Source organism: Pangasianodon hypophthalmus, chromosome 1 (assembly GCF_027358585.1).
Source record: "Pangasianodon hypophthalmus isolate fPanHyp1 chromosome 1, fPanHyp1.pri, whole genome shotgun sequence".
Classification (NCBI taxonomy): domain Eukaryota; kingdom Metazoa; phylum Chordata; class Actinopteri; order Siluriformes; family Pangasiidae; genus Pangasianodon; species Pangasianodon hypophthalmus.
The window spans coordinates 9773079-9800458 of NC_069710.1; the positions used below are offsets into that span (position 1 = coordinate 9773079).

Genomic DNA, 27380 nt, shown 5'->3' on the forward strand with positions numbered 1-27380 from the left:
ATCTCATACCATACCATCACATCTCATACCATACCATCTCATACCATACCATACCATACCATCTCATACCATACTATCACATCTCATACCATACCATCTCATCTCATACCATACCATACCATACCATCTCATACCATCTCATACCATACCATCTCATCTCATACCATACCATCTCATCTCATCTCATACCATACCATACCATCTCATACCATCTCAAACCTTCTCATACCATCTCATCTCATACCATACCATACCATCTCATACCATCTCAAACCTTCTCATACCATACCATCTCATCTCATACCATCTTATACCATACCATCTCATCTCATACCATACCATACCATCTCATACCATCTCAAACCTTCTCATACCATACCATCTCATCTCATACCATCTTATACCATACCATCACATCTCATACCATCTCAAACCATCTCATACCATCTCAAACCATCTCATACCATACCTTCTTGTCATCTAGATAAGTAGCATTAACTTGAACCCCAGATTGTAGTCAGTTTAGTAAAATACCATACCTTACTTTAATTTTCTACACCTCCAGGGAGGTTTTCCTTGTAATGATTTTTAGAGCATGTAGTTCAGTATGTTTATATATATATATATATATATATATATATACAGTGTACAAAATAACGCTTGTCATTAAAAATATGAATCGATTTTTAATATTTACTAGACAACATCTTAGATTGTAAATCCACTGATCAGACTGCATTATTTACAAAAAATTCTATCAGCTCTTAATACCTCTAGGGTGTTACAGGATTAACACTTTAACAGGGATTCATGTATAACTGGACTCATCTGTGTAGTGTGCAGAGGAGAGTATGTCTGCATATTGATAAAGACCAATGATGTGTCTTTGAGCCCAAACATGACCCTAAAATCACTGCTTTGAACTGTGTCTGAGTAGCCATCCAGGACAGCTGAAGTGTAATAGGAATAAGTAATAATAGTAACATTCTTGCAGGATCCCAATTCATTAAATTGTTTTATTTTCTATTAAACACATTTATTTATTTACTTTTTTTAATTTCAGTTTTATTCTACCTAATTTATGCACTCGGCTCCACCCCTTTGTTGTGACGCAACGCACGCATTACTTTTTCTGCCTCCCTATTGGTCAGACTCAGGCCTCATTCCAATCGGACTGCCTTCTTGCTACGTAAACACACTTCGTAGCCTGTGCATAATAGCGGTGTATGTGCTACGTAGTACCCTACATGTGCGATAGGGAGGCGTGTGGGACACGGGGCAGTGTGGCTCTGCGATCCTGCACCAGCACAACGCACAAGCCGCAGAAGCTGCACACGGGGAAGCATGGAGCTGTTCAAACTGGTACGGTAAGATCCGGATTTTTCTTTTAATGCAGTTTTTTTTTTTTTTTTTTTGCAGTAAAGCCTATCAAATGTGTCTTTCTTTATTTTTTCTCTCTCTTTCTTCATAATGTTGGTTCTGTTGTCTTTGTCGACTTTTTAAAATGTTTTTTATGAATATTGATCATTTGCGTATTCTGGTGCTTTGTTTATTTTTTTTTATTGTATACTTGTTTATTAATTTCTTTATTTTAATTTGATTTGGTATCGAGTTGATATATTTGAGAAAAAACTGCAGTCTGGCGATTTTAATTTGGTATACAGTGTGTATAACTTAATTTATACTCTAACCTACTGAATTAATTCTTTTGGTTATTTCCTTTACATGTCGATTAGTAGCACGGTTATGTATGAATTAAATGGGGGGGAAGGGGAGGGGGCATGGTGGCGTAGTGGTTAGCACGCTTGCTTCGTATCCCCAAGGTTGCTGGTTCAGTTCCCTCCTCCACCATGTGTGTGCCGAGCTTACATGTTCTCCCTGTGTTTCAGGGGCTCTCTCTGGGTACTCCAGTTTCCTCCCCTAGTCCAAAGACATGCATTGTAGGCTGATTGGTATTTGTAAATTTGTCTGTAGTTTGTGAATTTGTGTGTGATTGTGCCATGTGATGGGTTGGCACCCTGTCCCCCAAGTCCTCGGGGACAGGCGCCAGGCTCCCCATGACCCTCTGTAGCAGTGCAGAAAATGGATGGATGGATGAAATGTTTGCTATTAAATGAATCACTGTTAATTATTTCCATATACATATATATATATAAAATTGTCTAGTTTTGTCTAGTTTATGTCACTTACATCCATTATCACAGGATAATGAAATAAATAACTGAACTTGCTGAAACACATTTACTTCAGGGCTAACTGCCTGAGCTATATCATTGACTCAGTTTGCAGCAAAAAAAAAAGTTCACTTCATTGGCACAGAAATGACCAAATATGTTTGGTATCCGTGTTTCATTGTTTTTAAATGTCCTCTAGGTGCTCTGTGCTGTCTCTTTCTTGTGTGGATCGAGAATTTGCCTGGCGTTGGTCATACAACGGACCGGAAAACCGGACCCGTCCCGTCTGCGATGTGAGCTTTTCTGTTTGCTTCTTTTTATAGCCAGAGCCTGACTTTTAAAATGATCAGACCTTGTGGTTTAATTCATTCTAGTAAATTCAGCATTTGATAAATGTGTTTTTAAGTTTATGGTAACTGCCAGCACAGATATGCTGCCTAATTTTCTCTCATAACAATAAATGTATGTAATTTTTATCTTTGTAGTTAAAGAGATCATAAAGTCATAATTCCCCTAATTATGACACTCACATACACTACAGTATTTATTTATTTATTTATTTATTTATACTTGACATTATTATTTTACTTGGTTTTCATTTCTTTTTTTCTTTTGATATTTATATATGGACTGGAACCATGTGTGTTTCTTTCTGTGACAAAAGGCTATTGTATATATAAAGCACTAAGAAACCTCACTTTTTAACATCTTGAGATCAGTGAAAATCATATTGTGATACCTGAAGGCATTTTCAAGATACAAAATTAGATTAAGAAAAAAGAAGGAAAAAATCATTAATCAATAATTATTGTTGTTATTGAACAAAAATATTCACCAAACAAAAGGAAACGTTTGGTTCCAAAAATAGGCCCAAAGCTACTTACTATCATATATCTAGCATTATAAATGGACTGAAAACACCAGCAGTATTGTCAGAAACGTCGACTTTATCCCACGATTGATGTCATGATGTCATATTGCTTAGCCACAATCATAGTTTATACGAGTTGACTTATGCAAATCTTGAATTTGTTCCCATTTCAGTTTGTGCCTCTACACAACAATGGCACTGACCCCTACTGACTGTCACAAAGTGCTGGCACTTCGTCCGTAAATGTTAAATAACCATCTCCTGACAGATACCTTCACCATATCGATGATTACACACTTTTTTGTTATATAACAACACATTTTTAATCCTTTTATTATTAGGCTTAGATTATGTGGAGTGTCCGCTGCACGAGCATCTGCAAATGAGCTGTTATAGGAACGATAACATATTAGAACGAGCACATTAATATAAATGTATCATTTATGTTACAGTCACAAATATTCAGATCCATGCTACTCAAGCTACATGTATGCTGCTTGAAAAGCCAGCACCCCCAATGTACTGTAAAATGCCTTCCCTGTGTTTCTGGTCTGTAGTCATTTTACATATCAGTCAGATGGTCAAGTGGTTCTTGGTAACATTGAGTGGCAAAAACTACTAGACTTGGGTGATAAGCCTGGTTCGCAAAAAAACTACATATACCTACTGATGCGTAAAACCTGAATCCACTTTTTTATCCAGACTATGTCAGCATCAGTGCCACTGTGACATGCATAGACACAAGGGGAGTCTGAATTGAACCATTTTTGTGTTCATTTATGCCATGTAAAGCAGAAACAATATGGACAATATTTGATTTCCAGTTTCCAAAGAGTGTGTCTTGGAAAGATGTTGCATTTTGGACCTGAGACCAAGCTCAGACTGTTCCACAAATGTGAAAAAGGTGTTCCTGCAGATATGTTTGTATATTTGAGATATGAAAAAGAAAAAGAAGAAAATAATGAATTCCCTCATATTCCAAAGAATTTCTCGGTTCTACATTCTGCCCTCCCTCTCACAAAAAAAGAAAACAAAAGAAAAAAAGGAGCCCTGGTGCAAAATTGGATACATGTGTTTGATTTGGCTTCTTGCATAACAGTAGAATGCTCAGACCATGTAGCCAGAAAGAGCAGATGTTTTAGCTCCTTTGCTATACTTGTTCCAAAAATTGATTACTTTCCCCCCCTCATCAGCGTAAAGCACTTCTTTGGGGGTCGACTGCACATTTGCATGCACTGTGTGCCAGCTCTGACCCCAACAAACCAGGTTACATTCAAATTAACAACCCCTCACTGTTTCGCCATTGGTCTGTTGCACATTCAGGCGATGTTTGCGTTCCTGTGCCTTATGTCAATACTGAGATGTGTGGCGTGAGTGCCAGCCATTTTTTGACCCAAATTCAATGACCTCTAGTTTAAAACAAAAAAAGAGAATTATACAGAAGGTTTGGAGAGATTTATAGTGCAGGTGTGTGTGTGTGTGTGTGACAGGTCTGTCTGAATATCGCAGACATTAAATCTGTCTCATAAAACATCATTAATGTTCCAATAGTTGATTTATTTTAAGTTTTGCTTTGGCTCTCGATGTTTTCAGTCAACTTCCTATGTTGATTTGCATGGTTTGCATGATATCTTTTACAGGAACCTGTTTCACCTCTTTACATTGGATGCATTTATATAAAATGGGGTCTGATTTAAGAATGGAGCAGAGCTGTCTAGGGTTAAAGGGTTCGCCTTGCTGGACCAAGAAGGGCTCTCTGGCAGTTGTAGCCTGGTATTTGAATTTAACACATTTTTGGTCACCAGGGCAGACACTTCATCACTGAGCTCTCCATTGGAAATATCAAGGAAGTGAACTTGTGAATGACTTGTGACGCTAACGTTAGCACCTCTGCAAACATGCAAACGTTAATCTTCTCTTTCACGTCTCAGACCAGGCTGACACCACATACGACAGCACCTCAGGATCATGCAAAAACAGGTGCTTTGAGCTGCAGGAGGTCCAGGCGCCCAACTGCCGCTGCGACAACCTCTGCAAAACCTACAACAGCTGCTGCTCGGACTTCGACGAGCACTGCTTAAAGACAGGTGGGTTCCTCTCTTGACCAATGCTGGCATTTTATGTCATGCATGCAGACCATGCAAATGTTAAGTTCAAGAATGGAGTTTTCATCCATCAGTTTTTAATTTGAGATTTGACAAGGACTACAAGTAAAGTTGAATAAAAACACTAGAAAGCTGAACAAAGAGAATGGAAATGAATAAATGATGACATAGCGAGTTGTTTCGTTATTTTTGTTTAAAATCCTTGGCTAACACTAGTTGACAGAAACACAATGATCTGCACTTTATTTTCTCATTTGTTTGGAAATGCAAACAAAATTAGCAAAACATCTGGATGGAACCATATCCTTTGTTGAGGAATAATATTCAGACTTGTAACAGAAGGGCAGTCTATTTCCAAAAAGGAGCCTCTTTGTTTGTGTTTGTGATTTCATCTTTTGCAGTAATCTAGTCCAGTTTTATTTACTGTGGTAATTAGAGGGCCATTTAGCCATGGCTTCTACCCAATAACCATGAGAGTTGTGACTGATTCTGTCTCTATCAGAGGGAGGCTTTGAGTGCAGTAAGGAGCGATGTGGAGAAACTCGAAATGAACAGCACGCCTGCCACTGCTCAGATGACTGCCTGGCCAAAGGAGACTGCTGTACAAACTACAAGGCACTCTGCAAAGGTAGGAACATTGTACGCTAGAACAATTATACTATGTATAACATTTACTGGGGGGGATGGTGGTTTAGTGGTTAGCATGTTTGCCTGTTACCTCCAAGGTTGGGGGCTCAATTCCTGCCTGTGCCTGGTGTACATGGAGGTTACATGTTTTCCCTGTGCTTTGGGGGTTTTCTCCAGGTACTCCAGTTTCCTCGCCTAGCCCAAAGACATGCATTATATGTTGATTGGCATCTCTAATTTGTCTGTAGTGTGTGAATGTTTGTGCAATTGTGCCTTGCGATGGGCTGGCACCCAGTCCAGGGTGTCCCCTGCCTTGAGCCCAGAGTCCCCTGGGATAGGCTCCAGGCTCCCCATGACCCTGTGTAGGATAAGTGCTACAGAAAATGGATGGATAATGTATACTACACATATTTACTATTTGTTTTCATTTCATCTGTTGTAGAACATGTTCATTCAGTTCTTTCTTCACTAAGGCTGCTTTGACACTAGGCATTCGACATTCTGGAAAAGCTCAGAGTGATGTCGAACTCTTATTTCAACTAACAAGTCAGGCTGTCACCTATGTTGTTAGTTTACTTCTTTTCATGCACAGTGCAGGAAGTGCAACAGCACCACTATTGGCTGGATATTATAGGTTGTTGGATTGTTCGTCAGCCTAGTTGCAACATTGAGGTGTTTAAACATAACATAAACGCTGTTGTGTCTGATACTTCATATCAGGGCCACACTATACCATGTGACTGCTGTGCTGAAAATGCATCTCCCAAATAATATCTGGACACCGGAGGCATTATGGTGGTCCTGTTCCACTGAAGGACAGTGTAGACTCACGCATTGTGCATAGCAACAGATGGGATACATTTAAAGTGCAGTAGATGGATCTAATATAATAACTTGGCGTGAATGGGATATTCATATAGATTTAAATCCCATATGAGGATTTGGCTGTTTAATTTACCATTTACTGTTAAATGACATAGTTAACAAGAATCAACTAAGCAGAAGGTCTCTATTAGATTTTGATAGCTAAAATAAAACTTGTTCTTGTTCTTGCTAGTTCATACAACTTTGAAGCGTATTGTAACTGTACAACATATGTAATATTAGGAAGAATTGTGTACTTATACAATTGCCGGCAGTTGACAGTATCCACCTCTATTCTAGGTGATACTCCATGGTTGGAAGATGAGTGTGAGGAGATAAAAAGCCCTGAGTGTCCTGCTGGGTAAGTGGACCTCACACTTTTTTTTTAACAGATTCACACCGGTTGTAACCTTGACTTGTCTACTCTTAGTGATTGTTCTGTCTATAATGATAAGGTTTTACATATCAAGCTCCTGGATGAAAGTAGCACTATGTTGAAAATGAACTTCTATCAGTCCGTAAGCTTTTGCGTTGAATTTTATTACAATGCCAGTTTTGTAAAGGCTTCTGAGACTTAATCACAATGAATAATGTTAATGCTACTACTACTGATACCCTCACAAAAGTAGATCCTGTGTTAGCACTCCGCCTCTAAAATGCTTGTATCCAAGGCTCTTTTTCCGCTCTCTCCAAGCCTCTTTTACATATCTGTAGTGTGCTAACGGCATGATGAGCTGATGCTGCAGGGTCACACAGCATCAGATTGAGAAGTGCATCTGTTTGACCAAACACCTGCAAATGAGCTCCTTTGACTGTGTGTATTACAGAAGGCGTGAGGACTGATTGCATGTGTGACTTTTTCGTCAGTCTTTTAAGAGGCTCTTAAAGTAAATTAGCATTATCTGACACTTCAGCAATAAGACAGGAGCTCAAATTACTGCTACAAACCTTTCCCATTAGTACATATTAATTTAAATGCATGTTATATTTTAGCGATATTCTTTTTAACCTGACTAACGCTAGCTAGCAAGTGACATTTACCAATTATTAGCAAATATCTCTCATGGTTTGTTTTTGTTTTATTTTTTTTCAGGTTTGTTCGCCCACCACTCATCATGCTCTCCGTCGATGGCTTTAGAGCCTCTTACATGAAAAAGGGCAACATGGTGATTCCTAACATAGAAAAACTGAGTAAGACTAAACCTCTGTTCTAATGGCACATATTCTGTACACTGTAACATAGTGTTGATTGGCTAGTTTTGAAGTCTGGCTGAATTTTTTCTCATAATGTTGCCTTTACTTGTAGGAACATGTGGCACACATGCACCGTACATGAGACCCATCTACCCCACCAAAACCTACCCCAATTTATATACAATTGCAACGGTATGCATCAGACCTCATTATTACTTTGTGCTGCTTTTGTTAACTCTTGGGCTAGAAGTAGGCATGAGATGATAAAGCGACGATGCGAGACATATCCTGATACAGGCTTTACGAGCAGATACTGACACGAGACTATACTAACACAAAATCAAATATTCAATTTTAATACATTTATTTTGTAAGGACAACAAATATAAATGTACTGTATTGTAAGAAAGGTAGTACTTACTGGTATGATGACCTCAGTGCATTTTCTTTATTGTAGGGCCTTTATCCTGAGTCGCATGGCATCGTGGGTAATTCCATGTATGACCCCTCCTTTGATGCGCTGTTCACTCTGCGAGGGAAAGAGAAGCTTAACCATCGCTGGTGGGGAGGACAGCCTGTGAGTTCATACTCCTCTCTACATCTCAGTCACATAATATAAGCTTAATATTACATGGATTAAAAAAAAACATGTTAGCGTATAATCATTGACATGGTGACATTTTCTGCTATTGACTTTTTTTTAATGTAGTTTATAGAGTATTTCAACCTTTTGGTACATCCACTGTGTGTACAGTCTGGTCTGGTTGAGTACACAGCGAATCAGGATGCTGATACTGAAATCACTCGTGTTGACCTCTGACACACGCAAGCTGGTTTATAAGCAGTGGACTAGCTGCATAGCTGATACAATACAGTAAAATACAGTTCAGGAAACCTTTTACACCAAGACATGCAGAGGCATAGTTAATGCGGTGGATTCCCGGTCTGAACACCCCTGAAATATTTTATGACAGTTCCAGATGATTATTAATTGCTGGTTAACATAGCACACACAGCGCAGTTGATTATATACATGTCTAAAAACATGAGTAGTAATTGTGCTGTAATGATGCCCATAAAAGGTCAATGAAATCATCATTATGAATGCATCACTTGGTCTGTTTAATCACCTTGGCTACCAGGTATTATGGTGAGAAACAGTCAGGATTTTTCCCATTTCTGTTTGAAAGCTACAAGCCAGCTAGCTACACTGAATGTAAAACAGAAAACTCAGTGACTTGACACTTGAAATGCATTAATTGTCATAACAATTTCTACCCCAACTGTATCCTGGCCAAATCCATGTGGCGAGAGGTTTTATAGAGATTTACTAAGAAACTGGAAAGCACAAACTCCTCTGTCCGAAGACTCGAGTCTTGCGTATGTTCCACAACGTTAAACAGTATGATGTGTCATTCATTAGTAAATTGAAAATTGCAATCATTTTTGGCAATATTTTGTGATATAATAGGAATCCAAATACAAACTCATAATACTCAGTTTTAAAGTTTGTTTATATCCTTATTTGTTTGTCATTATTATTATTATTATTATTATTATTATTATTATTATTATGGGCTGCAGCACACTCAGCACCCTTACTTCCTATGTCCTTTTTAATGTTATTTTAATAATTTTCAGTGGGACTGTCATAAAGATATTTTATTAGCATTATTAATATACAGTAGCAAGGTTGGTTGAAGATTGATGGTGTTTTTGAATACTTAAATGACAAATTCTGAATACCATCATCACTTGTACAACTACTGGCATCCACCCACAATACATGAGAGTGTTGTTATCAGTTTAACTGTACAGATCATGCAGTGATTTTTTTTTTTTAGCACATTTCCTCATCTTCCCTTGAAATTAATTCCTGCCCATGCCACTGAGGGCCCAGGTGAAAAGGGGTGTACATCAGCTGTATGAATGTCTGTACTGAGTATTTACCCCTTCAAACAGAAAAGAAAGCAACTATATCTGGAAGGCATTAGCTCAACAGTTGGGTCTGATCCTAGTTTTCACTTCAGCCACAAACTACTGAGTTAAGTGTAATAGCGCCACGGGATGCAAGCTATAAATGTTTTACACATGGAGTCTGTTGGGTTCTGCACTATGCAGACAGTTTAGCCAACTCCATCTCTGGTCCTGATTAGCTGCTCTCAGCTTTAGAAGCACATTTCCTTCTGCACATTTTGCCGGTTGAATAAAATGGTACATATTGTCTTCAGCAGCAGCAAGAGTGGTTTCCATTAAAGTCATCCTGTGAGATTTAAAAGTCTCTTCATTGCAGGTTATTTGTATATTTAAAGTACATGTAGTTCGGAAGACACCTGGGCAGCTCAGAGCATCTTTCATGCCCAATTATGATTCAAAGCACGCAGTTGTATTCATCTGTTCATATTAATAGCAATAGCTGTAATAATAAAAAAGTATACACAATGCTATACAAGCAGATGAGGCGTGAGAAGATATTTAAATGCCATGATGGCATTTAGTCTTTAGTCTTTATTTAAGAACTTGAGCAACATTCTATCACTGAAATGCTCTGAAATGCTCAACTGTCATATTCTACTCAACACCGAATCTTTTCAAACAATTTTATGTCCTTAAAGCTTGCACAATGTAGATCTGATTCATATAAACCAGACACAAAAGCTATTTTTAGATGTTTTATATAGTATTTGAAATATTTTGGCCAAACCAAAAAAATCTTATTAACTGGTAATTAAAGATTATATGTATAGTAATTTAACTTTCGATTATTCGTCACTTTCCAAGAAACATAATTCTCAAAGCTGTATACCCTTCTCAGTCATTCTGCCATACTGTACATCCTTATCTTACATATACTCATTTTTTAACAATGTCCTACAAGTGATTTGAAATCATATTAATCAATGTTATGTATGTATCCACAACAAATCTGCAAACATTCTACAAACTTTTATATTATTGAGAATGGTGATTCCAAACTTGCACAGCTGAACCTATTCCTTTATGTTTCTTTTTTTTTTAATGAAGTTTAAGTTTCTGCCCCGAACACTGCATGTCATGTCAGGGGTTCAGCTAGAATATCAGCCATTTTAAGAAACATCCCAAACACTAAAATACATAGACTCCATCCCTATTCTCCATGTTTTATCATGGAGAAATGGCAGGGGGTTGACTTACATAATGTATGTTACATTCAAATGAAATAAATCATAAACTGAAACATATCTGAGGGCCATATTTAACATTTAGCATCGGCGTGTGCTTCTGTTGATGCATGAACAAACCGCTAGTTAATAAGTAACACTAAGCAAGCAGGCTAATAGGTAGCTACTCAAAATGGATCTATGGCGCATTTATGATGTTCTTATTTATATCAACTCTTCTTTGTGACATATTGTACGATCTGTGTACATGTCCCAAACCCAAAGTGTTATCTGGGAATTTTTTTTTCATAGCAGTTAGAATTCTATTTTTGTAAAACCGCTAATCTAGAGTAACAGGGTCCACTTTGTTCTTTGAAAAACTCAAAATAAATCTCACTTAGATTCTCTTTTCTTTCCTCCAGATCTGGATAACTGCTGTGGAGCAGGGAGTGAAGGCTGGCACTTTCTTCTGGCCTGTGTATGTTTGAATGTGCTCTTTCTTTGAATTCCCTTTGTAACTTTATCCCCATCCTGGACATATGCATACTCTGCAAATATGTCCAACACCCTTTTACAAGTTTCATTGAAAAGCCAAACAAAAAGCCTTAACCACACCATGGACATTTTCAAAATAACATGCCAAGCAAACCCCCCAGCTCGCATGAAACATGTCTGCAAAACAACCTCCTCCACATTCGCACACAGAGGCCTGTTAGATTCGAGTCTTTTTTCCTTGCACATGCATAAACACGGGCAGCTTGGGTTTATGCATGAGTGAGGAAAAAGACCCCTCTAGTGTCCTGGTAGCAATTTGTGCAAAAATGGCTTATATACACAAAGCGTGGTCCGTGCGGATTCTGATTTCCAAGGTCTTTAATTTGAGGCCCACGTACTATTCTAAGCCAGCTTCCTGTGCCATAGATTTGGGGGGAAATTAAATCATGCTTTGGTATGTGTGTTAAGAGGCCAAGACAGCTGAGTTTTTGGGAATATGTAGATCTGAATATCGTATGCTGATCTGCCTGTGAGGAGGTTATAAGCATCTGAATGCCCTTCCTTTTCAGGCTTAATCAAGATGCCTGACTCTCAGCTGATTTGCTATGATGTGGACCTAGAAAGGAGAATTAAAGAGAATCTGAATCTCAAATAACCTTTCTTAATGTTTTGTTGTTGCTTTGCATTTAACAACCACTGAAATGACGCCTCATAGCATAATTCAGGACCATTTCCAGTATGCATTGTTTGATTCTTCCTTATATGATATGTTTATGTGCAAAGGTTTTTAACAGATTGCAGAATTCAAACCAACTTTTTACAAGTATCCTAAACACAGAAAATCTCCATTTAGGTGCTTGTTACGTGTAATCTGAACCAAATGTATGCACAGACTAGCAGAGTCATTTAATGTACTAATAAATTGGCGTACTGAGACAATCAGAAGCTTATGAGACCTGTAACAAAAGTGTAACAAGCGTCTAATTTTAGTTGAGTGTTTAATTTAGCTGAGTGTGTTTTTTTTATGTTTTAAATGTTAGTCGAGTTGAAGTGGGTGATTATTGTTCTATTTAATAGATTATTATTATGCATGGATAGAATTGCAATTTATATTTCAATTTATGGGCATTTTATATTTCAATTTTATGTATGTGTGTGTGCATTTGCAGAGGGATTCCACTGGAAAGGAGAGTATTGACCATGCTCCAGTGGCTTCACCTCCCTGATGCAGAGAGGTCAGTGCTCCTACAGTATGAACTTTAATCGATATGTTTAATAGTTTAAAGACAACACCAGGACGCAGAACATTTTGTCTATTTGGCTGTATGAGACTCCCAGTAACTGAATTCCCATCACATTGCCATGTGTTGCTATTTACTAGAGAAACATCCCTAATTGCTTTGAAATTATAATTACAGAAATTGAATTTTGCTCATTCTTCAGTCCACAGGAAAAGCTCACATCTATATTTTCTATCCAGTTTCACCTATTTGGAAATATTTGTACTCTCCTCCAGGCTGTTTGCCTTCTTGTTTGGACTGAACACTCACAGATGAATTGGTATGTGTTCACAGGCCCTACGTTTATGCCATGCACTCTGAGCAAACGGACACCTACGGCCACAAACTCGGACCTGAGAGCCCTGAGGTGAGTACAGCTTGCAAGAAAAACATACGCCTTCAACCCCCATGGCATAACCACACAGACAAACATGAGCAAACAGCTTCTATATATATATATATATATATATATATATATATATATATATATATATATATATATATATATATATATATATATATATGGATATTCAGAGGTTTTTAACTTTATATGAAGAGTTCTGAAAGATAAATGAAATGTCTCAATGCATTTATGTTCTTGATTAACTGTTCTATGTAGAGATCAATTTTGTTGTACTTCTTGAGACATGATTGTGTGCAGTTTGTGTGAAGTGTCTTTCTGTATTTCTGTCTGTATTTCCAGATGAGCAACCCACTGAAGGAGATTGATAAGGTGGCTGGGCAGCTGATGGATGGCCTGAAACAGATGAATCTCCATCGATGTGTCAATATCATTATGGTTGGGGATCATGGTACCGCTGATCACTCCTTTGATAATGTGTATCGATGTTAACAGAGTTCGGCTTAAGCTGTTAGTTAGAACATAGCTACTGCAAATTCCAATAAATTTATTGGAAGTTTTTAAAATTAATTATCAAAATTTCCATATTAACTATGTGGGAAAAGTAGACATGTTAATGATAAGTAAAGGGTAGATGCTATTTAATGATGGAAAACACTGCAGTGGCAGTGCAAGCATTCAGTTATTCAGTTAATGAAAAAAACAGAATATATTTTTTAAAAACAGACTGGCCATAGTATCCTTCAATATTTTATCATAACAATATATAGCTTGCATCTAAGAACTAGTAGAGCTAAGCCCCCAAAGAGAAAAACAAAATCAGTGTAGTTTTCATTTTTGATGCCCACATTGTCATATTTGTAGATAACAAATATTTTTAAAAGGATTATTTTGTGAAACTGAGTGCAACAGCACCACCAGTGGTCATAAGAAAAACACACAGAATGGTATAAAGCAACGCTGTTGGCTAACTTTAATGAGCCCAGCGCTATAGAATCATGCAGCCACAGAGGGTAACACACGCCCTAGACATAATCTCCATTTGGGCTAATATTATCTAGACCATTTCAGTGACTGGTATACGTGATCAGGAGTCATGTTATGGACGCAGTCACAGGTGTAATGAACATGAACGAAAAGGATTATTTCCTCTGTCATCTTTTTTTCCCCAAAAAATGTTTCAAAAAGAAGTAAACATATATATAGACTAAGCACACATTGTCTAATCAAACTACCAATTACACAAAAGGACAGATGGTTTGTGGGTTTTTTTGTTTGTTTGTTTGAATGAAAGGGTTAAAACTTTTCGGTTTACTGTGGTAGTTCCGAGGAAATGCCACGAACTAAACACGTGAAACACTAAAAATGATAAATCTTGCCTATAATTGTGTGTGTGTGTGTGTGTGTGTATTAATTTGCCCCAGTATTTTGCCTGTTAAAAATGTGTAGCTTATTTAAAAAGTTTTTGCATTTATTTGTAAATATGTATAGCAAACTGTTAACAGTATAACTAATTCAAATTCCTTCTTCATGGTATACCTTAGAGTGAAGTAAACAACTAAACTGTACTCTGTCTCAGGGATGGAGGAAGCTCACTGTGACCGTACAGAATTCCTCAGCTCTTACATGTCCAATGTTGATGACATCATCCTGATCCCTGGCTCTCTTGGGAGAATCCGAGCTCGAAATCCCAACAACTCCAAATGTAAGTAAGCCAAGAGAATTTTTTTAGTCTGGTTTGGACAAGATCTCAGGTTATATGTCAGGCTGTGCAGTATTATGTAACTATTGCAGCGCCAGTCGAGCGAGCTGGTGTACATGTTATTTGGAATGTTGGTATAGCCGTTATGTTTTCAGGATTCAGAATTCTTTATTTTATTTTATTTTATTGTAACAAAGTTTAATTTCCCTATTTCTAGATGATGCAAAAGCAGTAGTGGCAAACCTTACAGTGAGTACACATGCTCATATAGCTACGCACCCTCTCCTTTCGTACCATTCTATCTTATTGTTATTCAAGTGTAAACCAGGCTTTGTAACTCTGCTGGGTCTGACGCTTGTTGTAGTGTAAAAAACCAGAGCAGCACTTCAAGCCGTACCTGAAGCAGCATCTTCCCAAACGCCTCCACTATGCCAACAATCGCCGCATTGAGGAGATTCACCTGATCGTGGAAAGAAAATGGCATGTAGCAAGGTAAATAAACACGCCTATAATAGTCAATCAAGATATGTTGATAAGCATAACTGTAACACGAATATAATATAGATGCATAGTTATGCTGGGCTAATACAAATATGTTAATAATTCTGTTAATAACTGGATGCGACAGGTAAAATGTGATGCTAAATTAGGACTCCAATGCCTGGCAAGAGTTAATAATGTTTTACAATCAAATTAAAAAAAAAACAGATTATTCTTATAATTGTAATATTGATATGTGAAAGCCATTGTAATTGACAACTCTTTGAGCACCAAAAGCTGAGCGTTAGTTTGCTTACAGAATTTTTTTCACAATTTCATTGCATATAGGCTACCACTGTTGGTGATTGCATTTATTATCATCCAGTCAAGAAAATGTTTGAAAATATAAGGAGCCCTGTGAGAAATCTGGAGTGAGATCAGAAATGGATAAAAACAACACATTTTCCTTTTGGCCAAAAAAATAATAATGACAAACAAAAATTTCAACAGAAAGTTACCGTGTGGCACTGTTGACTTTTTCACTACCAGTTGTCATCTTGGTCAATATGAAAACCATACATAAGCGTTTTAGATTTTGTTATTTGTTGAATTTATTGTCATTTTTTTAATGAAATAAGGTCTGTAAAAAAGTGTTTTTATTACTCTTAGTATATATTAAGCATTGTTCATTTTAATTATTAATTGTTTTGAAAGTGTAAAAAGCTGACTAAATTATTTCAATTTATTCAACACTACAGAAAGCAAATTAATAATTTAAAAAAAAGTCCAGCAGTTGGTTTGTACTTGGTTTCTCTGTTCCAATTTTCAGAGTTTGCTAAATTTTGGCTTTCGTTTCCGTGCATCACTGATAGTACACCTATTCATGTCTAAGCTCCAGTTTGCTCGGTTATCTAGCAAATTTAAGAATTCTAGGAACTCTGATGAACATGTCCCTTAAACTATGTGAACTATCCAAACCGGTGCTCTGGAAATTTTTCTCATTAGCTTTTAGTTCTGCTGTTCAACCTTCAACCTTCAAAACCCATAAACATTCATTGGCAGCCCACACTGGAAAGCCACCATTCCTAAAGCAAACCCATGAGGTCATTCCCAGCACTAGTGGTATCCTCTGAGAACATTCCATAAAGAAGATGGAGATGAAGACTTATGGCGGGGTCTCCCTATGCTGTTTGCCTTGGCATGCATCAGCGCCCAACTGAAAAGGTTCTTTCACACCGACCTGTTGAGATACAGACCTGTCTAATCGGTGGCACTAGAGCTGTGAAGCAGCGGTTTCTTCCCAGGACAGTTTCTCCGCTGTTGGAGGCTGCAGCATGAAGGAGGGGTTTAAATCACCTCCTTGAATGAAATAAGGTGAAAGCAGAATGCTGGTGTGTGTTAAAGCATCCGGCTGTGGTCTGATTTACACTATGTGCTTACTGCATTAAGGGGACCACAGTATTTAATGGGAGTATTCCACGTAACATTTAATGGGAGTCATTATCAGCAGTGATCAGAAGACTTTCTGTTTCATTTGAACAGAAGTTTCAGATTCATCAGGATTCTATGTGTCTGTTCATATATCAGGAATGGTCAGGAAGAGGAGTACAGAGCCCTGATAAAATCCTTCAGTGACTGGAGTCACAAAAAATGCCTCCTAGTAATCACCTCTAAAACCAAGGAGATGGTAGTGGATTTTCGAAGGGCTAAACCCCCTCCTTATCCAGTCAGCATCTATGGTGCAGACATTGAAGTGGTGCCAGCCTAGTTGGACTGGTCACTTCACACAGATGTACAATATAAAAAAGGGCAGAGACGGCTTTTCCTCCTAAGACGGCTTAGGTCCTTCGACATCTGCAGGAAGATGCTACATATGTTTTACCAAACTACAGTAGCAAGTGTGCTGGTTTATGCTGCAGTCCGCTGGGGAGGCAGCATAAAGCAGAAGGATGCAAGGCGGGTGGACAAACTGGTGCAAAAAGCTTCTTCACTGACTGGAATGAGGTTTGAATCACTGGAGGCCGTGGTGGAGAGATGCACACAGAAAAAGCTAGAGGCCATTCTGGAATACCCTGACCATCCCCTACACAACACCCTGATGGACCAGAGAAGCAGCTGCAGTGGACGACTCACCTCACTGCACTGCAGGACTGAACGATACAGGAGATCCTTCATCCCCACTGCCATCAGGCTCTACAACACCTTAGCCAATGGGAGATGACTAATCACTACTCTCATTACTTTACTACTTCACTACTTTCTACTACTCTCACTACTTTCTTTCTTACTTATCTACAAGACTACCTGAATTTCCCTTCGGGGATTAATAAAGTTTATCTTATCTTATCTTATCTTTTATGAACTTGTATATTTAAGTAGCTCAATGTGACCCATGAAGGAACAACATCAGAAAATTTCAAGAACTTGTAGAATGTCAAAAGGTGTAATGAACCAGTTAAATTTGTCTGCCACAGAAAGCCGCCAGAAGGGAAAAGGCATCCGGGCAAGTGCGGCTTCTCGGGTGACCACGGATACGATAACAAGATCAACAGCATGCAGGTACGCACCCATGGTCCCATGCTGGATTTAGTACAGAGCTATGATATGTATCTTACCCACCTGTTTCTCTCTTTTTAGACCATTTTCCTTGGATATGGACCAATGTTTAAATTCAAGACCAAGATACCACCATTTGAAAATATTGAGCTGTACAACGTCATGTGTGGTATGACAACTATTATTTTATCTTTGTGTTGTCTTCACTAATTTTACGCATCAGCAGATTAAAACCAAAATTCTAATTTTGCAAATTGTAGGCTACTTGAAGCTAATACAGACCGTTTTGTGTTAACATGGTTACATACCTGAATGATAGATGATTACTTATAGATGACAGGTCTCAGATCCCATAGCTACACTAGCAGACCATAGTGTTATGTAGAAACAATAGCTACATGTTTTGTGAATTACAATCGCCAAACTCTCTCACACCTATCGTTTTTAGATCTCCTTGGCTTGAAGCCAGTCCCCAACAATGGGACCCATGGTAGCCTGAACCACCTGCTGAGAAATCCTGTCCACAAACCTAGCATGCCTGAAGAGGTGTCCAAACCAACCCCATCTGGGCCAGTCAATGCCATAACTGATGACCTGGGCTGCACCTGTGATGAAAAAGTCAGTAACAAAGCATATTCAGGGCCTCACCATAGACTACCCACTGACTAGAACTGTGAGGTTCCATCTGAGTGCAGCATTAAAGTATTCACAATTACAATATGAACCTTAAACCACTTTTTCAAGTTGCCTAATTACAACCTGTTATGAAAAAGTATCTTCTTCCAAGTAATTACTCTTGGTTTTGGATTATTGTCTTTCTTAGTGACATGGAAGGCAACTGTAAACAATTGTCTATATTTTCTGTGCTTTATTTTACTTTTTTGGCCTTTAACATTATTTCTACAAGATGTTGCACTGCAGAACTGCAAGGTAAAAGATATTAACCCTTGTGTTCTGTTTTAGTCAAAAGAAATGTATATTTTTCCTGCAAGTGCAACAGTAGTAAAATCTACTATTTCAGAAAGTACATTCTCACTTTAATGAACATAAACTAATTTGTATTACAGAGATGATCAGGTAGGTTTAAGTTAAGAATAGCTAGGTGCTTGGGCCACTGTTGCAGTATTATTAATATTATTTATATTAGTCATATCAGAGATGAAGAAGCTAGATTGGTAATTTTAAAATCAATTTTGCAGTTGATTGTAAAAATTTTGAAGAGGCCCTGGAGCAAAGACAGCATTGCTAAGCGGTGAATAGAACACAGGGGTTAAAAGAAGCAAGCAGAATAATGTGTTCTTCCTCCAAACAGTGCTCTTGTTTAGACCGTCTTGCTAGAGATTTTCACCTCTAATCTTTTGCAGTTGCGTTCAAAAAGTAGGGGGCAGAGGGCTTTGAAAGTGGCCCTGGTAAGAGCCTATAACCTGGAGTCACTGTGGCTCTGTCTCTTACAGAACAAAGTGGAGGAACTCAATCAACGACTGAGACAAGTTTTCGATGGTAATGCCCCCTGTCTGTGTGTCAATCCAGATAACACTCATATTGTTTACTGTAGGACTAAAGCTAGAACAATGACCTAGATATTGTTCAATGTTTCAAAATCCGAGAATATAGTTTTTCAGTACTTTTGTGTATTTTAATATACATATTTACCAATGAAAATGAATTTGGTAGATTCAATTTGTATTCAAATCAAATTAGCATAAATTTTTTTAAAGCTAGTAATGATAGCTTTTCCATAGGTATTTCTCTTTGTCATTTTACAGACAGCAAGAATCTTCCTTATGGGCGGCCAGCAGTCATGTTCCACACCAAGTACAGCATCTTGCACCACAGTGACTACATCAGCGGATATAGTGAAGCGCTTGCCATGCCTCTATGGACCTCCTACACGGTCTCTAAACAGGTACAATTCTCATGTACAGCACTCATGAAGTGAATACAGGACTGACCCAGGCCTAGTAAGACACTGGAGCTGGATTTCAGACACTGTGCGGTTCCATTCAGCAATTCAAAATATTTTAAACAATTTACTGTATGCATGATTTCCATGTTATTTTAAACAACCTAATACACTGTGTGGCTGTAGGATACACTAGTCACTAATGCTGACAGTGTATTTGCACTGCATTTACAGGTGCAGTTATGCTTTCTTGAATGAAGGGCTGTATGTTTGAGCAAGTGATGTAGCATGTAGCATTAATGCTAATACTATTAGAGACTTTTTTAAAATCTGATTTATGAAGCTGAGAGAATTCTTGATCTACACATGGATCACTGTGTTAGACTTATCTGCATTTTGTAATTGTTACAGATATTGAAGTGAGTTTTATTTCAACTACTTCATGCTTTGTATTTAGTGTGAAAAGACTCTCAGGCAGATGTAAATGTTGTTCAATATCTCACACAACAATCTTCAATATTATCAGTACTGTTGCAGTACTGTTGCAGTGTACAGCCGTATTTGGATGCTTTGGTATCAATGAGACCCAAATACATGAGCTCTTGATGCCAAGGGAAAATGTTGCACTTAATGTGGCAGTCAATATTACTGGTTATCATATAACTTGAAATCAGTCTCCGTTTTGGTGTTTATATTGCTTGGCAAATAGTTTACAGTAACTTCTACAATGTGAATATTCTGAACCTGCAATCACTTAGCATATGCTTCCATTATCTTCTATTCTCATCTTCTGCCTGATTCTTCCTCTGCACTTAAGAAGAAGCCTTTATTTGTTCCAAATACAGTATGTCACAGCACAGTGAAATTTTTTTCTTCGCTACTTCCTAACAAGCTGGGTTAGGGCTCTGGGTTACTGATCAGACGATTGGGGGTTCAAGCTGGTTCTTTGGGCCCTTGACCCTCTCTGCTCCAGAGACGCTGTATCATGTCTAAACAGGCTCAAGGGCCCAAAGTGCCAGCTTGAACCCACAACCTTCTGATCAGTAACTCAGAGCCTTAACCATTGAGTCAACACTGCCTTAAAACCTGGGCTCGTCCGGGATTTGAACCCGGGACCTCTCACACCCGAAGCGAGAATCATACCTCTAGACCAACGAGCCAACTTGCTTGTATGGGTGTTATTCACTGCCGCTGTGGATGGTCACACATCAGCTCCCTAAAGATTCATTTCAATTCAGTTTTTTATAGTTTATTCGATTTAGATCCCTAACGAGCATGTGAGAGGCAACAGTGGAAAAGGAAAAACTCCTTGAGATGACATGAGGAAAGAACCTTGAGACTCAAACGGCAACTCAGTGTGATTATAAGTCATAAGATAAGATTGCACTTCCCAAAAACAGTTTATGCCCAAGTCTCAGCCTTTCTTCAGTGGACAGTTTCATCTACCTAAGAAATGCTGTTATAATCATACAGAAAGCTAATACTGAACATCCTTTCAATATACTTACTATTCTGTGAATATATAGTAATCCAATTGTGGAGAAATAGTGAGTTTCCTTTTAGAATCTTTTTCCACTCAAAGCAAAAATGACGTTCTTCTTCTTGCCACTGTTGCCTCTGGCTTGCTCATTAGGAATTGAAACAGAAATCTACATCCAGATTTCTGTAAAGCCACTTTGTGACAATGTTTATTGTTAAACAAAATAAAATAAAATTGAATTGAATTGATCTACATACCAGTATTTACATCCTGGAAAAGAAGAAGACTCTTGTCATGTTGAGAGGAATTTTTCATATTTTTAGCACTTTAGTCCCAGATTTTTTTTTTACATGCTGCTTCAATAATGGCATAAAAACAGGTGAAATAAAACCTGACTTTTTACAGCCAGTGCCACACATTTCACACTCTTGCATTTCATACTGATCAGGATATTTCAGTTATGTCTATCAACCTCACTGTCAAAGTAACAGATTCTACAGCCGGCCCTATGGTTTGCATATTTCAGGTTGACGTCACTGTTCTGCCTGAAGCTCTGAATACATGTGTGAGACCTGATGCCAGAGTGCCTCCAGCCTCCAGCCAGTCCTGCACCAGCTACCGAGCCGACAAACAGATCTCCTATGCATTTCTCTACCCACCTCGTGAGTCACACCACACTGAACAAACTTAATGAATAACTTGACTCAACATTACTAATAATTGATATGAAGATATGATATGTTGGGTATTTTCAAATAAGTGTTACAAACATGTTGCTGTAAAATCTAAAGATATAGCGTGGGCATCTCCATTTGCCAAAAACAACACCAAACACTAGCTCCAAGTCTGATACATAATACGGTATGTTATACATTGCATTTCTATAGCCAAACTGCACCTGCCCATTTATGTACACAAATATAGACATTTCATCAAGCCATCATCTTCCATGTAAGCTGACTACTAAAGCTTGTGTGTTCAAATAATGTGAAATTAAGTGACAATAGATGGTTCAATCTTTGCGTGGCAGTGGATTATTTGTCTTTTCAAACAGTACTTTTTCTTTTGGTGTTATAATAAATGGATATTGCAGCCTTTATGTATTGTGGAAACAGCATATATGATATAAATACATATAAATAAGCTAAAAGGTAAATACTTATACAATAGACCTAATTCTTAGAAAAAAGAACAATAGTACAAACAATACTCAATCCTTTTTGAGAAACTTAAAGCTCATTCTACCTGACAGAGATTCTTTGTCAAAGTTTTAATTTAAACTTCAAGAAGCCACTTAAAAATGTAGTTAGCTGTTGAGCTACAAATTAATCTATAAAGCCCCTCTAATGAATTGACTTGAAAAAGAAAAGCAGCTTTAACCAAATTAAAACAATGTTATCTCTGTTACTTGGTTAATAAAATAGTTTCACTCTTTACAAGCTACCTGATTTAGAAAGGAATGAAACACATCTCTGCTGAAACTCATTTAAGGAGGGGAGGATGTCACTGTTGGCACTCCCTCCCTGGTTCATTCACATGTCATTACATGACACTACATTTTCTTGTTTTCTAGAGTTTGTTTATATCCCAGCTCATTGTTGGAAATGTTGGAAATTCAACATTTTGGTTGCTTCATTCCCTTTTTTCCAACAGAGGCAAAAAAATATTGTCCAAACACACAATAAAATGTTATCAAAAAATGCTGGCCATCACCGCTGTGAGCCAGTTAACCACTTCCAGGGACAAGCCTTAATGACTATGTTACTGAGAAAAATGCATATGCAGTTAAATGCTTTTCGTTTGCTCACTTTGGTCCTTGTGTCATTATCGACAGAGTTGGCCTCCAGTAACGATGCAAGATACGATGCCCTGTTGATCACCAACACAGTGCCAATGTACCCAGCATTCAAACGTAAGTAATCCAGTCATAATCATAGTTTGATATAATAGAAAAACAGAGACATTTTTATGCTTTTTAACTATTGAAAGATGTCACAATGTGCTTAGGAACTGAGCATGAAAGGCCTGATGACCTGTGTGACTTTGCATGCTGTTTTCCCAGACTTGTTTTGATTGCTTGTCTTGTTACAACTAATTATGTGACTTGTGCACCAGAACTGAATCTGAGCTGGCAGAAAGTGCAGACAGTCTTTATTAAATGAACAACTAATAAACAACCAAAAGGCAGGAAAAGAACCAGAAACTATCAAAACAACAACAAAATACTAGATCAAGGCAAGGGTAGGCTAGTGCAACATAAATGCAAGCAACTCACGATATAAACATAACAGAAATGCTCAGCAGCTAAGGAGGGAAAATGCAGAAATTATATAAGGTAATTATTCAGGTGAACACAAAGCAGGTGTGCACTTAGCACAGGAAGTGCTACAAACAGAAGAACGTACAAAATGTGAGTGAGGGTCACTCAATGGTGGTCTGGGGGGAATTGTCCATGGATGTGACAAGAATCAAATACTTATGCAAGCCACTGTACACTGAGTCTGTATCTCATCAGAACATTTACTCAGTAGTTAAAAATTCAAAACATGTTAAACTGATAAAAAAAAGCAGCCCCATGAGTCCAAGCTTGTATGTATGTAACGTATGTAACAAAGCTATCGAAGATCACAAAAAGGCCCGATGAAAAACGCAGGCCAGACCAAAACGTTTCATCAAAAAAGGCTACCATAGTCCTGTAATATAAAATAATAGACTTGATATTACATGAGTAAAAGAAGTATATTTATCCTTTTAATTTCATGGCATAAAAACAAGGACATCTAGTAGTCATGCTCTCATTATACAGTAACCCCCAGCAGCGGCTTGTGACCGTAGATTTTAGTGGGGCAGGACAACATTAGGATGACATCACTCAAAAGAGGTAATTAGTGAATATAAAATTTGTGGAGTTGTGAACAGCTGATGGATGAGCTGCTACTTGTAACTCTATCAGATAAGGTGTATAAAACTATTTGTCTCTCCATTCTGTCTGGAACTCATGGTTTTTACTCAGCTTTTTGGCCTCTAAACATCCAGTACCTGGCAGTTCCTCCAGACTATTCCTCACTGTCCTAACTACATACCTTTTCTATAAGTATAACTGTAGTTAATGAATACTTCATTGAAGTTACTGAATTATATTTTTAATATGAATAAATTAAGTAAAAAGGTAGGGGGTTAAATTTAAGGAATTAAGCTAATGTTAGGTGAATCAGAGATCTGATGGCACAACAAGCCAGACTAACAGTGCAGCATTGTGATTGTAAAATAAACAACTACGGAATGAATATGCACATCTTTCTAATGTGATTGCAAATAGCTCACAAATACTGCGTCTATATAATGACTTCCTGAATCATCTGGAATGCAGGATCGCTTTCGCTGCTCCACTTCTTTGTCATTTCCTGATTGTCTGCCTGTGCTCTGACCACAGCTATGGACTGTGACTGTAATCTGTTATTGTGTGATTGAACTCCTTAATAAACCTCACAATCACTCTCCTGCATTCTTCATATTCGACACATGTGTCTGATTTCTGTTTGATAGTAAAGTGTATCTAGACCCAGTATAGTTTACTCATTACAGTCAACCTCACATGGTTCACTGATAATTGATAAGGGACAGGATTTAACCTGCCAACTGAATAGACAAGGCAAGAATACACTGTATGGTCAAAAGTATGCGGACACCTGGCTCTGATGCCCATTTATGGGCCTTCCCTAGTCTGTTGCCACAAAATTGGAACCATACAATTGTCTAAAATGTCTTGGATGCTGTAGAGTTAAGATTTTCCTTTACTGGAACTAAGGAGCCCAAACATGTTCCAGCATGACAATGCACAAAGCGAGGTCCATGAAGACATGGTTTTCCAAGGTTGGAATGGAAGAACTTGAGAGGCCTGAACAGAGCCCTGACCTCAACCCCACTGAACACGTTTAGGATGAACTGGAATGCTGAATACATGCCAGGCCTCCTCACCCAACCTTGCTAATGCTCTTGAGCCTGAATGGGAAAAACCCCACTCCCACATTCCAAAACATAGTGTAAAGCCTTCCCAGAAGATTGGAGGCTGTTATAGCAGCAAAAGGGAGACAAAGTCTGGAATGTTCAACAAGTACATGATTGTGATGGTTAGGTGTCCACATACTTTTGGGCATATAGTGCATTCTTAGTTATTTTCAATGCTGAGCATTAGAGTGAGCAAGAATAGAAGCTAGCAAAACATCAGACATCAAAACAGCCATTCAGGTTAAAGCTGAATGTGAAAGCAAATGCTTGAAGTCTGCCATGTTGGCCAGAGGGCAGTTGGCTGCTCAGAGCATTCAGTGTGTACTTGGTAAATGAGGAAGAGCGTCACATAGAATTGATTTTGCTCAAGGAAGTCTGGTTTGAATGATCAGGTTGTATTGTGTCTTCTGCATAGTCAGTTGTTGTTCTAAGGTAACACGGCCTTCACCAAATTCCCAGGGGGAAGAAGTCTTGTGTGTTGGTGTCTTTCAAAGCCATGTGTGTGGGCTATGGTATGAACTCAGGTTAGAAACAGCCCCTAGTATGAGTGGTGCCTCTGTTTCAGATGTAGTGGTCACACACATCACATCCCCTAAAGGAAATGAATCAGTTAACACACACTCTGCACACATGCTAATAGAGAAATACTCATCAACTAAAACAACATCATGTCAAATACTTAGTTTTGCTTACAAAATGCCAACAAAACAATGAAGCATGCACAAAAATATCATTAAATGTAAAGAAAATCTACTAGTTTAGTGGAAAACACAAAGGCACGTCCCTGCGCAAATACCTCTATGTGTGTCAGCTCTTTTTAAGCTGGTCTAGATATTTAAATTATTACTCAGGGTAAATCAAGAAAACAATCTATGTTGTACAATTCAACACTTACAAAAAAAAAAAAAAAAAAAAACACTTTCTCAACACTAATAGAAGAAAGTTATATAAGCACCCACACCTGATGATAGTCATGGCTCTCAGAGAAGAGACTCAGAAATTTTAATATTGTTCAAATTGCATAGCATAAAAATGATTTCTTCACACACATATAGTGCACACACTACACAAAAATAGAAACAGAAATCGAGTTAAACTTTGAATGGAAAAGTACAACACATATTTAGGGTGATCAGATGGATTCATCTCACACAAATACATATACACACGTAAACACTCAACATCGTATTTTCAGTGTTGGAGAAGGACATGAGTGTATAAAAGGCTTCACAGATGGAGTTATGTGTCTGTTTTCCATTAGCTGGGCTGGAACAGGGAGCGCTGAGGTTCTCTTTGAAGAGTTGCCACCTCCAGAGCCCTCTCTCTCTCTCTCTCTCTCTCTCTCTCTCTCTTAAATCTCCATGAAATGCCATCTAACCTCTTCTCTTGACACATGAAATAATTTACACTGATTATATTGTGAGAAAATAGCCATTCAGAAATGAAAAGGAAATGTAAGATCATTGTTTGTCTCTATGTCTAAATATCTCTTCATCTTTCTGTTTGTCCATCTGTCACTCTAGGAGTGTGGGCATACTTCCAGAAGACTCTGGTAAAGAAGTACGCCAGTGAGAGGAATGGCCTTAACGTGGTGGTCGGGCCCATCTTCGACTATGACTTTGATGGCCTTCGGGACACCGAAGAGAAGATGAAACAGTAAGAGAATTGAGAAAATTATGAACATTTACATTGTGAAGGAGCTTTTCCAATAACCTTTTGACTTTTGCTTAGCATGTACTGTAAGGTAGCTACTGAAGAACAGTTTGTTGCTTTTGTAGAGTAACATTGTGAAAGCTAATTTCACCCTGCCCTATTCTAAGGCCCCGAAACATAGAAACTACAGAACCAACCAGGCTGAGCTCTTTTGTGTATATGAGCAAACATAGCCTCATTGTAAAGAACTGCCCCAGAAACACTAAACACTGCTGTAGAGGTAAAACACTAAACACTGCTGTATGTGTTAACATGTAACATGTCACATCTTAACACATATAAAGCAACTAAATAGTTCCATGTCATTTATTTAAGAAAGAAATCTGAACAGTAGACCTGAAATATTCCGACTATCACTGAATGCATTGGATGAATGATCAATATCTGATTTGATGCAGCTATTAAATTTTTGTCTACACCAAAATAA

General features: G+C 38.0%; 1 protein-coding gene and 1 non-coding gene across 4 annotated transcripts in view; one reads left to right on the forward strand and one right to left on the reverse strand.

The window, feature by feature from the left end:
• The first annotated feature begins 1210 nt into the window (after positions 1 to 1210).
• Positions 1211 to 27380, forward strand: part of enpp2 (ectonucleotide pyrophosphatase/phosphodiesterase 2) — a 28093-nt gene continuing 1923 nt past the window's right edge. Inside the window, exons 1-23 of one of the 3 annotated variants that reach the window (XM_026947303.3) lie at positions 1211 to 1362; positions 2374 to 2467; positions 4977 to 5132; positions 5653 to 5778; positions 6942 to 7002; positions 7735 to 7832; positions 7948 to 8027; positions 8293 to 8412; positions 11398 to 11453; positions 12640 to 12705; positions 13045 to 13117; positions 13454 to 13562; positions 14691 to 14816; positions 15031 to 15062; positions 15178 to 15305; positions 17768 to 17852; positions 17931 to 18018; positions 18298 to 18467; positions 19214 to 19349; positions 19616 to 19755; positions 21759 to 21894; positions 23067 to 23144; positions 26764 to 26896. In XM_026947303.3, coding sequence (XP_026803104.1) covers positions 1345 to 1362; positions 2374 to 2467; positions 4977 to 5132; positions 5653 to 5778; positions 6942 to 7002; positions 7735 to 7832; positions 7948 to 8027; positions 8293 to 8412; positions 11398 to 11453; positions 12640 to 12705; positions 13045 to 13117; positions 13454 to 13562; positions 14691 to 14816; positions 15031 to 15062; positions 15178 to 15305; positions 17768 to 17852; positions 17931 to 18018; positions 18298 to 18467; positions 19214 to 19349; positions 19616 to 19755; positions 21759 to 21894; positions 23067 to 23144; positions 26764 to 26896 — 2309 coding nt within the window. In that variant the 5' untranslated portion in view covers positions 1211 to 1344. Of the gene's footprint in view, positions 1368 to 2373; positions 2468 to 4976; positions 5133 to 5652; positions 5779 to 6941; positions 7003 to 7734; positions 7833 to 7947; positions 8028 to 8292; positions 8413 to 11397; positions 11454 to 12639; positions 12706 to 13044; positions 13118 to 13453; positions 13563 to 14690; positions 14817 to 15030; positions 15063 to 15177; positions 15306 to 17767; positions 17853 to 17930; positions 18019 to 18297; positions 18468 to 19213; positions 19350 to 19615; positions 19756 to 21758; positions 21895 to 23066; positions 23145 to 26763; positions 26897 to 27380 lie in introns of all 3 variants that reach the window. The other 2 variants (XM_026947301.3, XM_026947302.3) reach the window with 2 other exon arrangements.
• Positions 20841 to 20912, reverse strand: trnap-cgg (transfer RNA proline (anticodon CGG)). The gene has a single exon. It is a non-coding gene; the product is annotated as a tRNA-Pro (tRNA).